Source organism: Ammospiza caudacuta, chromosome 6 (genome assembly GCF_027887145.1).
Source record: "Ammospiza caudacuta isolate bAmmCau1 chromosome 6, bAmmCau1.pri, whole genome shotgun sequence".
Classification (NCBI taxonomy): domain Eukaryota; kingdom Metazoa; phylum Chordata; class Aves; order Passeriformes; family Passerellidae; genus Ammospiza; species Ammospiza caudacuta.
The window spans coordinates 66,279,942-66,295,262 of NC_080598.1; the positions used below are offsets into that span (position 1 = coordinate 66,279,942).

The following is a 15,321-nucleotide window of genomic DNA, read 5'->3' on the forward strand; positions in this document are numbered from 1 at the left end:
TTATGGCTGATGGGCAGAGAGGTGACTGTGGTGCCGGTGCAGCCTTTATTCCTGGTTTGAAGCCACTCCCAAGGCAGCAGCGTGCCCCTCTCTGTGCTGGTGCCCACCGTGGCTTCGGGCACGCTCTGCCATGGCACAAGGGCCCTCCTGCCCTTCTTGGAGGGCACACACAGCTGCTCAGGCCTGCCCACGGACCACAGCTCCGTGCCACTCTGCTGGTCTGCGGCACTCCCAGAGCAATGCCAGCAGGGCTGTCATGGTCCCAGCAGGCAGGAGCACCCTGTGCTGGTCTGGGGCACTCCCAGAGCCCAGCCCAGCACAGCCCCAGCAGGGCCATTCTGCAGAGAGGGCCTGGGCACACGCTGTGCTCCAGCCACTGCAGACAGAGCTCAGAACTTCCTGCAGCAGTTCCTCCTCCACCAGGGCCTGTGAACAGAGACCCTGTCATGGCTAAAATCCCGATAATCCATGGCTGAGCAGCAGCACACAGAGCCCAGCCGGGCAGGCCATGGCCCAGGGCAGGGAGGCTCCCTGGGCTCAGCCCCTGCACCGCCCTCCATGGCTGAGGTGATGCTGGGCCACAGCACATCACCCATCCCATCACCTGTGCTGAGCAGTTATTGCAGCCTGGGGGAAATAACCTGGAGTTATTCTGACCCAGGGGCATCTCAGCACTTTCTGTCTCACAGTTGGCAACATATGGTTTTTGCAGAACAGAAAGGACAGAGAATTCCCTCCTCCATGGGGCTTCCCACACTTCGAATTGAGCCTGAATAAACCCAGCGTCCTACTGCACAGTTATTCCAGTGGGAACAGCTGATTCCATGCCCAGGGCACTCCCAAGGGATGAATGTCCTGTCAGCCAGGAGAGAAGCTGGCATGGGAGGAGCCCCTGGCTGCCCAGATCCCCTTTCCTGCATGCCAGCAGAAAGGAACCAAACACAGGGCCATGAGGTCCCTGCACACAGAGGCACCGTGGACAGAACATCAGCTGCAGTGCTTAGAAAACTATTCCTCTGAGTGAAAAATTACAAATATATAAAAATAAACCTCCTTAAACCACAAGACACCATTAGTATTTTAGCACTTTGACAAAACATCACACAGATTTAGGTCCAGTTTTAGACAACATAGAAAAGCATTTTCATTGGGTGTTTTGAAAATGCATGATCAAACCCAGCCACTCCACAGCAAACCTGTGACACCCTCCTGTACCCCAGAATGAGGATAAGGTGCTTCTGCCAGCACAGCCCCTCACTGGGGCTCAGACCTTCATGTTTGACCCACACTGGGCAAAGCCCTTGGCATCAGAGTGCCAGGCCCTGGACAGGCACCCCTGTCACCCACAGCATGTTATTTAATAGCTCCCTTCTGTTCATGCACTGCTGATGGGCTGCCAGCGCAACCCAAAGAGGGATTTATTGCATTTTTTTAAACTTTTCCAGCAGGAAGCAGGGTTTCTCATTTTGAGGCTTTGTTTCCTATTTGGTCTCTGCATTTCCTGAGGGAAGCAAAAAGGGTTCCTAAAAAAGAAGCAGCCTCTTCCTTTTAGGTCCTTTACACCACCCTCATTGACTTTGTCCTTCCGTGACAGGCAATAGAATCACCCAGAGCAGCCCACTGCAGAGCCCCAGGGACACAGACGGGTGCCAGGGGCTGTGCCCCACTGTGACACGTGCTCGCAAAGTGCCCTGGGGCTGGCTGCAGCCAGGCTGGCCTCAGGCACCTGCCTGAGTTACTGTGCCCCAAGAACAAGCACAGGGTATTAAATTTAATTGTTCTCTCTCTTTTATGGCCACAAAGCCCATCATGAACCTGTTATTTGGCATCTGAGAATGCACAGTACTCAGATATTCAGAGTTAAGCTGTCTCTAATTTGAATATGATGACCATGTGAGTTTAATTAATATTAACTGCATGCTTCCCTTTACAGTGAGCAGAGCAGCTGCCATCCATACAACGAAATCTGCACCTGCTGTCCCCTGCTGCTGTGGGTTCTGTCCCTGCAGAGTGGCCCAGAAGCACTCCATGCCACAGGCACAGCAATTAGGAACAGCTCAAAGGTGAGACCACCATCTTTGCGGCCTCAATGCACTCAGGGACTGAGGAGAACCGGACCAAACCATAAAGTTCTGAGGAAATATGGCTCAGGAGTCTAGGACAGCAGGAGATGGCCATCATCACCCAACCAGCCGAGGTGCTGAATGGCCACAACCCTGCTGGCTGCAGCCCTGCCTGCCCACTGCCTGCCCACCTGCCTAGACACCTGCCTGCTCATCTGATTGCCTACCTGCCAACATGCCTGCCCACCTGCCGGATACCTGCCCACCTGCCTGCCCACTTGCCTGCCCACCTGCCCACCTGATTGTCCACCTGCCGGCCCACCTGATTGCCCATCTGCCCGCCTGCCTGCCCACCCGCCTGCTCACCTGCCCACCTGCCTGCCCACCTGATTGTCCACCTGCCTGCCCACCTGATTGCCCATCTGCCTGCCTGCATGCCCACCTGCCTGCCCACCTGCTAGCCCTGCCCACCTGCCTGACCACCTGTTTGCCCATCTGCCCACCTGCCTGCCCACCTGCCTGCCCACCTGCTCACCTGATTGACCACCTACCTGGTGACCTGCCTGCCCACCTGTCTGCCCACTGCTTGCCCACCTGCCTGCCCACCTGATTGCCCACCTGCCCACTGCCTGCTCACCTGCTTGCACACCTGCCTGCCCACCTGCCTGCTCACCTGCCCACCTGTCTGCCCACCTGCTCACCTGCCTTCCCACCTTCCCACCTGCCCACCTCTCTACCCACCTGCTTGCCCACCTGCCTGCCCGCCTGCTGTCCCTGCTCACAGCCCTGCTCAGCTGTGCCAGCACCCTGAGGTGCCCCAGCCCCGCTCCCTGCCCAGGGCTGCAGGACAGGGCACTGCCTGCACCAGGTCTGGGTGCGGGATCCCAGCTCGGGCTGTGGGATCCCAGCTCAGGCACCTCTCGGGGAGAGCCACTGCAGGCTCCCAGTGCTCCCCAGCCCAGCCCCAGCCAGCCAGAGCCAGCACAGGGGAATGGCCCCGTGCCCTGGTGCCTCCTGGTGCTCCCGGTGCCCCGTGGCAGGAGCTCTGCAGCAGCACCGAGGCCCAGCCCGGCAGGGCAGTAACCCGAGGCTGGCTGGCGTACCGAGTGAATATTTTATTTTACACAACATAACAACACAGCGTTGTTGCTCCTGTACAGCATCTGCCTAAAAACAAAGGCAACACCATTGTCACGGAAAAGAAATGTACAGTCTGACCGGTTTAAAAAATATCATTTTACTGATTGATCCAGAAGTGGTTATTTGTTAGCTTGGAGGAAATTGCATTTCCTTTATAAAAGGCTTTTTCTGTGAAAACTCTCTCTTTTGTTTTCTGCTACCGCAGAACCAGGAAGCCAGTCCTAGAGCAGGGAAGGCACTGGTGCTGTTTCGTGCTTTTTTTCGCCCCTTAATCTTTTTTTCCTTTTTTTTTTTTTTTTAATCTCTGAATGTTGCCTTCGGTTTTGATATTAAATAAAACCAAACGAAAACTAAATAAACCCCCGTGTGCACTGGGTGGCTTATACAGAACCCCGCATGAACAAGCCATTAATCAGCGAGACAGCAGTGGACATCCAAATCCAATTCCCTGGGAAAGGGAGTTTCACACAACGTTTGGTGGTTTTAGTTAAAACAAAACTTAAAAAAAAAAAAAAAAGAAAAAAGAAAAAAAAAAGCAGGTCACACAGTGCTTTCCAATATCCACTCAGAACTGGAGAAAGGTGCCGTTCCGCCCTGGGCGCAGTCTGCCTGCAGCAGCATCCCGTTCATGGACATGCTGCGCTTGGAGCGCAGGCCGGCGGGGCCGCGGGGCTCCAGCAGCTCTCCGCCCAGCGAGCGCCGCCGCTTGGCGCGGCTGGCCTCGGCCGGCAGCGTCAGGAACTTACTTGGCTTGGATTGTGCTCTTTTGTACGTGGGGGCCGCCTCGGGGCCGCGCCCGGCCAGCGCCAGGGCCGTGGAGTTGTTCCTGTTGGAGTTCTGGGGCTCGGCGCCGCCACCCGCCTCGCCCTGCGCCTCGCTGCCGGCCTTGGGCCCCGACTTGCGCTTCTGCTTCTGCGGCAGGGGAGAGCTGGAAGTCCAGGCGGGAGGCAAAGCCGAGGTAGTGGTGGCCGAGTCCTGGCCGGAGCCGGCGTCCGGCGACTGCGCGGCGCCGTCGGCCGCGGCTTTGCAGCACTGGACGCCCTCCTCGTGCCCGAGAGCCTGCTTGGACATGGACTGCGACAGCGCTCCGCCGCAGCCCTGGATCTGAGCCCCGTTGGTCTGCGAGTACACGTTGCTGACCTTGGTGGCCTTCTGCTGCCCGTTGTTGTTACACACCTTGTAGCGGATCATGAGGATGATGATGAACACGAGCACAGACGCCACAATGATCCCACCGATGATGATGATCATGGTCCCGCCCAGGAACTGGGACTGCATGAAGTGGCAGCGCACGTAATCCTGCTCGGTGGTGAACTGCGTGCAGCCCACCACCCTGGTGGCCGTCAGCGAGGTGATCCCGTCGTCGTAGATGGCCAGCACACACAGGTCGTACATCGTCCCCGCGGCCAGGTTGTTCACCAGAAAGGTTTTGCTCGTGGGAGGTATCATTCTGGGGGATAAGGAAACCAGTGTGAATGAACCTGCGGACAGAGCGGTGTCTTCCCACACTGCGGGGCAGCCCAGGCCGTGCTGGGCACCACCACGGCTTGTCCACTGTCCCCGTGGGGCTCATCTCCATCCCCAGCAGCTCCTGTCCGGCCTTCCATGTAGCAGCAGTCACTGCCAAGGCCCCTGGCACGGCTCAGCATGGCACAGCCCCCCATTAGAACCACCACACCAAAAACATGGAATCCCAGGATCACAGAATGGCCTGGGTTGGAAGCAACATGTAAAGACCATCTAGTTCACCCTCCTGTCATGGGCAGGAACACCTTCCACCAGACAAGGCAGCTCCAAGCCCTGTCCAGCCTGGCCTTGGACACTTCCGTGGATGAGGTACCCATAACTTCTCTGAAGCTGTGCCAGGATCTCACTGTCCTCATAGGGAAGAATTTTTTTCAGTTACCTGATCTACATCTACCCTCTTTCCGTTTAAAGCCAGCACCCCTTGTCCTAGTAATGGATAAAGAAATGCACAGAAGAAATGACCGAGCAAAGCCAGTGCTGAAGGGTGCAACAGCTATACCTGGCAGCACAGAGCCCCCCTGCACTTCCCCAGCACGGGCATCACCAGAAAGTGCTGTGAGGAACATGCTCACACTGTCTTTCCTGTGCTTCTACAAAGCTGAGCACATTAGGCACCATTTAATCCATCTACCTTCACAACCTTTCTCAGATCAGTTCAGAGGATTAGAAGTCCACTTGGATTACCTAAAAATAACACTGTTCTAGGTAATTTTCCCGTTTGTGAGTAGAAATGGCATGAGTCCTCCCTGAGGCTCCCACCACGAGCTGCTGGGGCTGGGCTGTGCTCAGCTGGCACGGCATGGCGCAGGAACTGCGGCACAGGGGTGCCCGGGTCAGGGCCACACGGCAGCACCACACACCCAGCACGGTCCCACCCAGGTAGGCTGGGGCTGCCTTACCTGTAAACAAGGGAGTCATCGTAAGTACCATTGTACTGGATTTGGAACATACGGATCCCAGGTATATTCCTCTGGAAATTGAATTTCAGCAGAGCCGTGGAGGACGTCGCTTCCGCGACAACCACCTTCTTATCCTGGCTGACTTTAGTATCCCCGTTGCTACTGCTGGCGTTGGAGCCCGACTTGGTGGATGTGGAGATATCCGAGGAGCCCGGGTCAGGCTCGTGGATGTGGTTTGTGCTGTTGAGCAGGTGGGGCAGTTTGATGATGTGCAGGTCCACGGTCTGCGTGGCCTCCCCCGCGGGGTTGGAGGCGATGCAGGTGAAGGAGCCCGTGTCCTTCACCGTGGTGATGAGGATGTCGAGCGTGCCGTTGTCGTACACCGTGGACCTGGTGGCGTTGGAGATCAGCTTGCCCTCGGGCGAGATCCAGTGGATGGCCGGCTCGGGGTCGCCGCGGGCCTTGCAGCGCAGGGCTGCGCGCTGCCCCTCCAGCACGCGCAGCTCGTGCGTGTGCCGCGTGATGAGCGGCGGCTCGCACAGGAACTCCTCCTCGGGGATGGACCAGAAGTACCGGCCCGACAGCAGCGTAGGGGAGGCACAGGTCTCCAGGTCGTCCTCCCTGGAAAGGCGCCTCAGCCACAAGAGCTCACAGTTGCAATGCAAGGGGTTCCCACCAAAGCTCAGTGCGAACGTCGAGGGGCTGATAATTCCTGAGGTTGCCAGCACCTGAGCGCGCTGGAAGAGCGGGTCAGGCGGCAGCTTCTGCAGTTTGTTGGACGTGACGTCCAGCCTGGTCATCTTGTGCAGGTGGGAGAAGGTCCCCTTAGGAATATGGTCAATCATGTTGTGGTCAAGACTGAGAGTGTGCAAACTGACCATTTTCTCCACGGCATCCCAAGGGATGGTTTCCAGATTGTTGTAAGACAAATCCAATTCCTCGAGAGCTAAAACATCGTCAAAAGCTGTGGAAGAAATTAAAGTCAGCTGGTTGTTGTTCAGTATCAAGTGGTGGAGATTGGAGAGCCCACTGAACATGTCGTTAGTGATCTTAGTCAATCGGTTGCTGTTCAAATGCAGAGCCCGCAAATTGCGCAGGTCGGCAAACGCGTGAGGTGTGATAAAACTGATTGTATTCCGGGACAGCGTCAGGTCCACCAGGCTGGTCATGTTGGCAAAGTCTTTCCTTTTAATGTTTGTAACAAAGTTGTCTGCCAGCCGCAGCTCCACGGTCCTCCTGTCAATGTTGGGAGGAACAAACAAGAGCCCTTTCTTGGCACACAGGGTGGCGAGGTTGGGAGACAAGATCTGACAGACGCAGCGCTTGGGGCAGATCTGAGCTCGCACCGCTATGCCAATGAACAGCAGAAACAAAAGCAGTTTTTCCATTGTAGAACAGATTCAAGAGCCTGCAAGGGAGAGCACACAGCAGTTAGTCTCTGTGAGTTAAGACAGGCATAATAAAAGAGCCAAGACAGACAGTCTGAGGTTGAACCATGGAACTGAAGTTCAGGTGGCAACGAGCTACCCTCCCTGTGTTACCTGGTCCTTCTCCATCCCCCCATCCCGACACAGGAGTGCCTGCCAGGAGTGCAGCTGAGAGTCAGGGATGTTTGCAGCTCCATGGGTACACACTGACACTCATACAAATGACAAAGCCACTGGGAAGCTGCCCCTCGAGCCCCTCCTGCTCGAGCCCATCCTGCTGCCCAGCACAGCTCCACATCCCAGCAGAGCCCCTGCCCTCCCAGGCTGCTGGCCATAGTGACAAATGTCCAGGTACACAAAATGAGGAGTGGCTCATGTGTGCTTCCCTTGCCAAGCTGAAACTCTCAGCGGCCTTGAAATCGCAGCAGCTCAATGGGTTTACAGCCATCTCCACTGAACATTTAAGCTCTTAATGCTATTTTCAGAATAAACTCAGAAGGAGCTGATTTTATGTCATTCAAACCCCAAAAATGCAAATAAAACAAAATGAAACAAAAAAACCCACCCAAAAAACAAAACAAAACAAAACAAAAAACCAAGAAAAGCCCCCACAACAGAGATCTAAATAAAAACGGATCTTGGGCTAATTTTAGCTGATCACAGCTTTCCGGCTCCCCCTGGAAAGCCCAGCGGTTCAATCAGCTTTATTGCTCACACTGCCAGCCCTGCTCCTCGTGGTGAGTGGGAGCAGGGCTGCCAGCAGCAGTGCCCACGCAGCCCAGCGAGGTCACCCAGCAGAGACTGTGCCAAGGGCTCCCAGCGTGGGCGGGAGGCTGGGGATGGGAGGCTAGGGCAGGTGAACAGGTGGGAGGCTCAGGGTGCCCCTCCCTGGGGCAGGTGGGAGGCTCAGGGTGCCCCTCCCTGGGGCAGGTGGGAGGCTCAGGGTGCTCCTCCCTGGAGCAGGAACAGGTGGGAGGCTCAGGGTGCTCCTCCCTGGCACAGGTGGGAGGCTCAGGGTGCTCCTCCCTGGAGCAGGAACAGGTGGGAGGCTCAGGGTGCCCCTCCCTGGCACAGGTGGGAGGCTCAGGGTGCCCCTCCCTGGCACAGGTGGGAGGCTCAGGGTGCCCCTCCCTGGCACAGGTGGGAGGCTCAGGGTGCTCCTCCCTGGGACAGGTGGGAGGCTCAGGGTGCTCCTCCCTGGAACAGCAGGAGCAGGGTCCCTGGAGAAGCACCCAGCACGTGTCTGAGGGAATTGTGCAATGGCTTCAGGCTCAGAGGGGCTCCACGCTGAGACTGAAGCACTCAGCTCCCTTTGGGACTGGCACAGTTATACGTGCTCAGATCAGATTACTCAGACCCATTACCACCCCAGAGATGCATTAATGAAGCTCAGCTGAAATGCAGTTTCACAGCTAGCCAGAACCAGAGCTCCTGCATCGTCATTGATATTTAAAGACATTTAACGTCAGAACAACAACAATTGCTCCTGTTATCCAGCCCATCCTTAAACCACACCAAATCTGTGGTGCCGTGCAAGCAGAGGCAACAAAATGATTAGTGAAAATGCCAGCCCTAAACCTGCTTTGCAGCACAATCAATGTACTTTTTCCTGATACTTCTGGGGACTGCAAGTATTCAGGACTACTCCAGCTTTTGAGTTCCCACTGGAGAAACCAAAGCCTGCTGCTGTGGGCCAAAGCAGGGTGTGCTGCCATGGGCAGTGCTTGGAGCTGCTCCCAAACCACCATAACCAGCACCATTCTCACTGCCATGACCTGCAGCAGAAAGCAAAGTGCCATGCAGCATTCTGTTATGCTCTGTGCACTCATTTCATGACAGCACTGCAAATCAGAGTGGCCCTGCAGGTGACAAGGACCTGGAGGAGAATGGCAATGCCAAGCAGTGAAGGACACTGCCTGCTGCAGCCCCCAGACCCACTGGTGTCACCCACCAGCCACCTCCCAGCCCAGCAGCTGCATTCATGGCCAGGGACTGTCACCTGTCCTTTCCAGGTGGCCTCTGCTCCTTTTATGCACATCTGGTAGGGACTGGATGGGAATGGGAACGGGCTCAGCAGCTCAGGGCACCTGCACACAGCCATGGGGTGCATGGACTGCCTTGCCTGGGGACCCCACACTCATTAAATTGGGTAACCTAAGGCTGCCAGTTTAGGTTCATGGCCATGAATAAACTCATGTGCCTGGATTCAGCCAAGTCCATTGCTACAGCCACCCAGGACTAACACAGGTCTGAACCCAAATCTGCAAGTTCATGAGTTTGGAAATACCATTGCAAGATGAAATGACTTAAACAGCAGCTGGGATGACAAGGTTCCCACAAAGTTACCTAGCAGCAGAGGTGGGTTTTTGGATGTTAAGAGTTTTGGATGTCGTCTGTGCCAATATCCTGAGGCTAAATAGCCAGGGCTGGATGCAAGGCCATCAGTGAACATCAGGCTCAAACGGCTGCAGTAAATGGGGCAAGAGCAGGCCCCTGGCAAGGCCAGTCCCCAGCACTGTGCCCCACGCCCTGGGCTTAGGGACAGTCCTGGCCTGTGACCCTCCCAGTGACCTGGGCAGGGAGGCGAGTGCACCCCACACACACCTGCAATGACACTGAACAGGAGGAGGGACTGAGCCCTCAGAGCCTGGGGTGCTGATGGAGAGGGGCTGGTGATCAGAGCTGAGCACCCCCAGCCCTGACTGACACGAGGACCAGTGAGGATTTGGCACCTGGATGCCCCAAGCGATGGAAACAGCAAAGGCACACCTGGATCTGCATGTGGCAGCTGGTGGCCCAGGCTGTGCAGGGATGGGGACAGCCCATCCTCCCCATGGGCATCATCCCTGGCTGCAGGGAAACATTTCACCTCCTTGCTGAGAAAACACAGAGCAATTCCTCCCAGAGTGCTCAGTGCCCCACCAGAGACATTCACCAAAATCCACAGCTGCTGAAAGTCAGCCTGCACAGGTGTCCCCTCCTCTCCCAGCACACCTTATCCCCCACACAGATAATTTTATAGAGATAGCAGTGCTGACATGGCTGAGAGGTCATTGCAGAAAACACCTTTTGGACTAATGAAAGCAATGTGTGATTCCCATTACTTGCTGGGAAGATAACAAAACAGAAAGGAAACTGCCTTCATACATAAAACAAATGCCAGCTTCCTGGGAAGGTGGGCACTGCTCAGGACAAGGGTAGCAAGCTCTTTATGTGACATTTGTGATTCACAAAAAAAGCCTCTCACACATACTGCTCTTTGCATCCATCCTGTTGCTACATTTGATCACTTTGAGTTATTCATGTCTGCAAAACCTAAGCTGGAGTTGCTGTGGGCTGCGTGGTCACACAGGGTGGGAACTGTGTCTCCAAATAGAGAAACCTGTGAGCCCCAGCACACTGTGGGAGCTGGGAGCCCCCCTGTTCTCCCATCAGCTGCAGGGGACAGACTGGAGTCCCCAGGCTCTGCTCCTGTCTCTGAGCAGAGGAAGATGAGGAAGACTTTTCCTCCCCCATTTCTCAGGTGTGGAGCAGGCCTGACAGTGTTGGGCAGGGCCAGGGCTCATGGAGGCAGGGACCCCTCCAGCCCTGCCACCCCTGCCCTCCTTCCCCTGGCCACTCTGAGGTGAGATGTCCCCTCACAGTGGGTGACACTCCCATGGTCCTTCCCCTGCCAGGTGTGTTCCACAGGTCTTCTGGCCTTCACATCACCCACAGCCCAGCCCTGGAACACAGAGCCCCATTCCAGCCCATCTATGGAACACAGACTTCCATTCCATTCCAGCCCAGATCTAGAACACAGACCCCCATTCCAGCCCAGCCCATCCGAGCTCTGGAACACACAGCTCCATTCCATTCCATTCCATTCCATTCCATTCCATTCCATTCCATTCCATTCCATTCCATTCCATTCCATTCCATTCCAGCCCATCCATGGAACACACACCTCCATTCCCGCCCAGCCCAGCTCTGGAGTACAGACCTCCATCCCATCTCATCCCATCCCATCCCATCCCATCCCATCCCATCCCATCCCATCCCATCCCATCCCATCCCATCCCAGCTCCCTTCCCAGGGATGCCAGGCTCATGCCAGCCCCAGCCCTGGCAGCTGCAGAACAGCCATCCCTGCACAGAGGAGGCTCCCTGAGCTGGCCTGGGACCGAGCCCACGCACGGGCAGGGTGCAGGGACAGCTGGGGCACTCTCCAGCTCCAGCGCCACACAGGGCTCTGTGACACCCACTAGAGGATCTCCAGCACTTCCAGAGGAGCCACCTGCTCCTGGTGACACCCCAACAGCCCCTGGTGCACCCTGGGCACACACAGACCCAGCGGCCAGCATTCCTCAGGGCAGACTGCCACCACAGAGCTGTGGCAGGTGCTGGGAATGGCAGAGTGAGCCCAGCCCGGTGGGCACAGCTGCTCTGAGCCCCCAGCAGCACTGCCAGGGCCAGCAGCGGGCACAGACTGGCACCCAGTCAGCTGCAGGCTGTGGGGACGGCTGCCCACCTGTTCCAGCAGCACACAGAGGCCAGGGAAAGTGCTAATGAACTCAAAATCCCTGCCTGGAATGGATCCAAGGAACCCAGGACTGAAATGCCACATAACGTGATGGCTCCTTGTGCCCAGCATACTGCATGCTGGGGCTTTGCCTCCTCCTCTTTGGGACACAAAGTGCAGCATCTGCCAGTGCTCCAAAGGGTCGTTTACACACCGTGGATCACACAACACATGGGAGCAGAGGAATCCCTAGCACAGCCATTAATTAACAAACAACATCCAGTTCCTGTTTGCATGGCCAGCATGGCAGGGATGCCCAGCGGGCACACCGGGGGCTGCTGGAGCAGCTGCCAGCTCAGGGCCTGCCTCAGACATCACCTGGCACTGCTGAGGCCATCACAGAGCTCCTGGCTGCCCTTCCAGGAGGATGGGTGGGAAGGAATCCACCCAGGGCTCTCAAAGTCTCTGCAAATTCAGTGTCGTGATGGAGGAAAAAATAGTCTGGGAGCTGATGATGTTCATCTGCTGGGGATGGAGGAAGGGAAATCTCAGCCCAGCCACCACAAGCACCCCACAGCCATGCCAGAATATGTGAAAGGAGATTCTGGGATCTGGGGCACTCCAGCTGCTGGGAACAGTGAAGTGGAGAACAAGGAGCTTCAGTTTCACCAAGGTCAGTGGTTTGCAAACAGGTCGGGGGTTTTGCTGAATTGAAAACAAAGTACCCGAGAAAAAACCATTTGAATCAAAGACACCCACCCGGAGGTTTGGTCTGGGGCTGTGCCAGCACCCCAGTGCTGAGCTGGCCAGGAGCACCAGGCAGGAGCACCAGGCAGGAGCACCAGGCAGCTCCACAATGCCACCACGTCTGACCCTTGCTATAGGACTGGAGAGGTGAATGCCCACGGGGAGCCACGAGACTGGGAAATCCTGAACCCTGGTCCCAGTTAGAGGGCTCCAAACAGCCACAAAGCCCCAGAGCCCAGGGGAGCGCAGAAGCAGGAGCAAGGGGCCCAAAGTGAGGGCCAGGGGCAGCGCTGCCAGCTCACACATCTCCTGACATCACGGATGCTCCTTCCTCAAAGGCTCCATTTCTGGGTTTGTGCTGGCTTTCCCCTGTCCTCTACACAACAAACAGCTCCAGCATTGCCCTTGCAACACACAGCTTAAAAACATGCCCATAAAGTTCAGAAATCGAGGAGAAAAATAGAATATCCTTTTTAAAGCACTTTATTTTAGAATTGCTCCATATTGTCTGCAGCAGACAGCAGTAACAATGCCAAGTGCTCAGAAAGGTAAAAATCCCACAGGGCTCCTGCAGCAGGGCACATGTCCCAGCAGAGTGTTTCTGTGGGACATGGGCACATCCTGGGCATTGCCCTCACTGCTGCTGGCACAGCAGACTGTTTCTGTGGGACATGGACACATCCTGGGCATTGCCCCTCACTGCTGCTGGCACAGCAGAGTGTTTCTGTGGGACATGGGCACATCCCGGGCATTGCCCCATTGCTGCTGGCACAGCAGAGTGTTTCTGTGGGACATGAACACATCCCGGGCATTGCCCCTCACTGCTGCTGACACAGCAGAGTGCTTCCCTCTGCAGCAGCCCCACAGCCACATTGAGGGCTCCTGCCATGCCATGCCATGCCGTGCCATGCCCTGGGGCAAAGGCAGAGGGAGCAGAGCCCAGGGGCTCCCTCACTGCAGGGCTGCAGTGCAGGCAGCTCGCCAAGGCTCTGGTACCTCACACAGAGCCCAGAGTGATCCAGGGGATGAGTCAAGCAGCAGAGCAGAGCACGACTGCAGCTCGGTGAGGTATTAATAGATGTGCGTGCGGAAACAGCCGGGCTGGGGCACCTGCTGCTGCTCCAGGGATGGGGAGAGGGGCCTGAGCTCGGCACTGAGACAAGGACTGAGACAAGGACTGAGCCCAGCACTGAGCCCAGCATTGGAACAAGATGGACTTTAAGGGCCCCTTCCCAACCAAACCATTCTGGGATTCTATGAGTCTGTGAATAAAATTGTTCTTAGGGTTTCCTTTGCCTACAGATGCCACCATTTTAAAGCACCAACACTCTCATTCCCCAGTGGGAACTGGAGAGGGATGAGGGTGAAGGGGGAGCCAGACACTGGCCAGGGCACTGTGGGCAAAAGCAGCATGCCCACCAGACACACACAGTTTAACTGGGGGCAATCAGAAGCAGAGGAACCAGCACTGTGGGCAAACCCAGCATGCCCACCAGACACACACGGTATAACTGGGGGCAATCAGAAACCAAGGAACCACAGGGCACTGTGGGCAAACCCAGCATGCCCACCAGACACACACGGTATAACTGGGGGCAATCAGAAACCAAGGAACCACAGGGCACTGTGGGCAAATCCAGCATGCCCACCAGACACACACAGTTTAACTGGGGGCAATCAGAAACCAAGGAACCACAGGGCACTGTGGGCAAATCCAGCATGCCCACCAGACACACACAGTTTAACTGGGGGCAATCAGAAACCAAGGAACCACAGGGCACTGTGGGCAAATCCAGCATGCCCACCAGACACACACAGTTTAACTGGGGGCAATCAGAAACCAAGGAACCACAGGGCACTGCGGGCAAACCCAGCATGCCCACCAGACACACACAGTTTAACTGGGGGCAATCAGAAGCAGAGGAACCAGCACTGTGGGCAAACCCAGCATGCCCACCAGACACACAGTTTAACTGGGGGCAATCAGAAACCAAGGAACCACAGGGCATCGTGGGCAAACCCAGCATGCCCACCAAACCCAGCATGCCAACCAGACACACAGGTTTAACTGGGGGAAATCAGAAGCAGAAGAACCAGCTCTGTGAAGGGTGACACTGCAGCACGACACAGCAGAGAAAACAGGGATTAACCATAAGCAGATTGCCAAGCCTCAACAGTCCGCAGGTTTTATCAAGCACTGTAAACATAACTTACTTCTTCCATGGCCTTGCTTCTGCACAGCCCACCAAATGAAATGAAAAGTAAACTAACAATGATTTACTGCAGATGGACATTTATTATCTGCGTAATGATATCCTGCAATCGTCACAGCATTAACTGAGCCAATTCTGTTCTTAGTCACCGTACCCTTACATAAACATATAGTAAATTAAACACTATCTAAAACCAGGCATTTATTAGGGTTGTCTCTACACTTGCCTGAACATCACTTGAGGATGTGAGTCATAAAACAAGCTGGATTTTGAGTTCCAAAGTTTAATTTAATGTCAAGGAGTACTGGGTACAAACTGTAGATCGCTCTCATGGAAGAACACCTATTTAGTATTTAGGTCTGCCTTGTTAACTGGTAAATCAAACAGATGTGGCCAAATTAGCTGCTGAGATGATCTAAGATGTGCCATGTCTGCAGCAGCCCTGCCACTTCAAAGGCAGACCCCGGGAATCTCAAGGAGATAAAAGACTTCCATCACAATAACGGGTGACACGCGCCGGCAGGATACATGTAATAGAGGAAGGACAACAAGAGATGAAATGGAAATTTGTTTTGCAGAAGCCAAGAATAGAACATGATTTATATGCACTTATTTTAATTTATTTCAGGCTGAATGCAATTTATCTAAAGTCATCAAAAATTAATAGGCCATACAGAAAGTAGTAGTAATAAATCCAAACTCGGGGCACACAGCAAGCACATCTCTTTTCAATTGCTATTAGCACTTCACTATCTAATTAATCCACCGAGTTATCTCGTCTGGAAAGCCAGGCAATGCAGCCTGG

At 55.3% G+C, this 15,321-nt stretch overlaps 1 protein-coding gene across 2 annotated transcripts in view; it reads right to left on the bottom strand.

Moving 5' to 3' along the window:
* The window catches only part of LRFN5 (leucine rich repeat and fibronectin type III domain containing 5), a 41,193-nt gene that overhangs the window by 2,393 nt on the left and 23,479 nt on the right, over positions 1 to 15,321 (bottom strand). The window contains exons 2-3 of one of the 2 annotated variants that reach the window (XM_058807394.1): positions 5,630 to 7,037; positions 3,950 to 4,653 (exon numbers count right to left, since the gene is read on the bottom strand). In XM_058807394.1, coding sequence (XP_058663377.1) covers positions 3,950 to 4,653; positions 5,630 to 7,017 — 2,092 coding nt within the window. In that variant the 5' untranslated portion in view covers positions 7,018 to 7,037. Of the gene's footprint in view, positions 1 to 3,743; positions 4,654 to 5,629; positions 7,038 to 15,321 lie in introns of those variants that run through there. The other variant, XM_058807393.1, reaches the window with a different exon arrangement.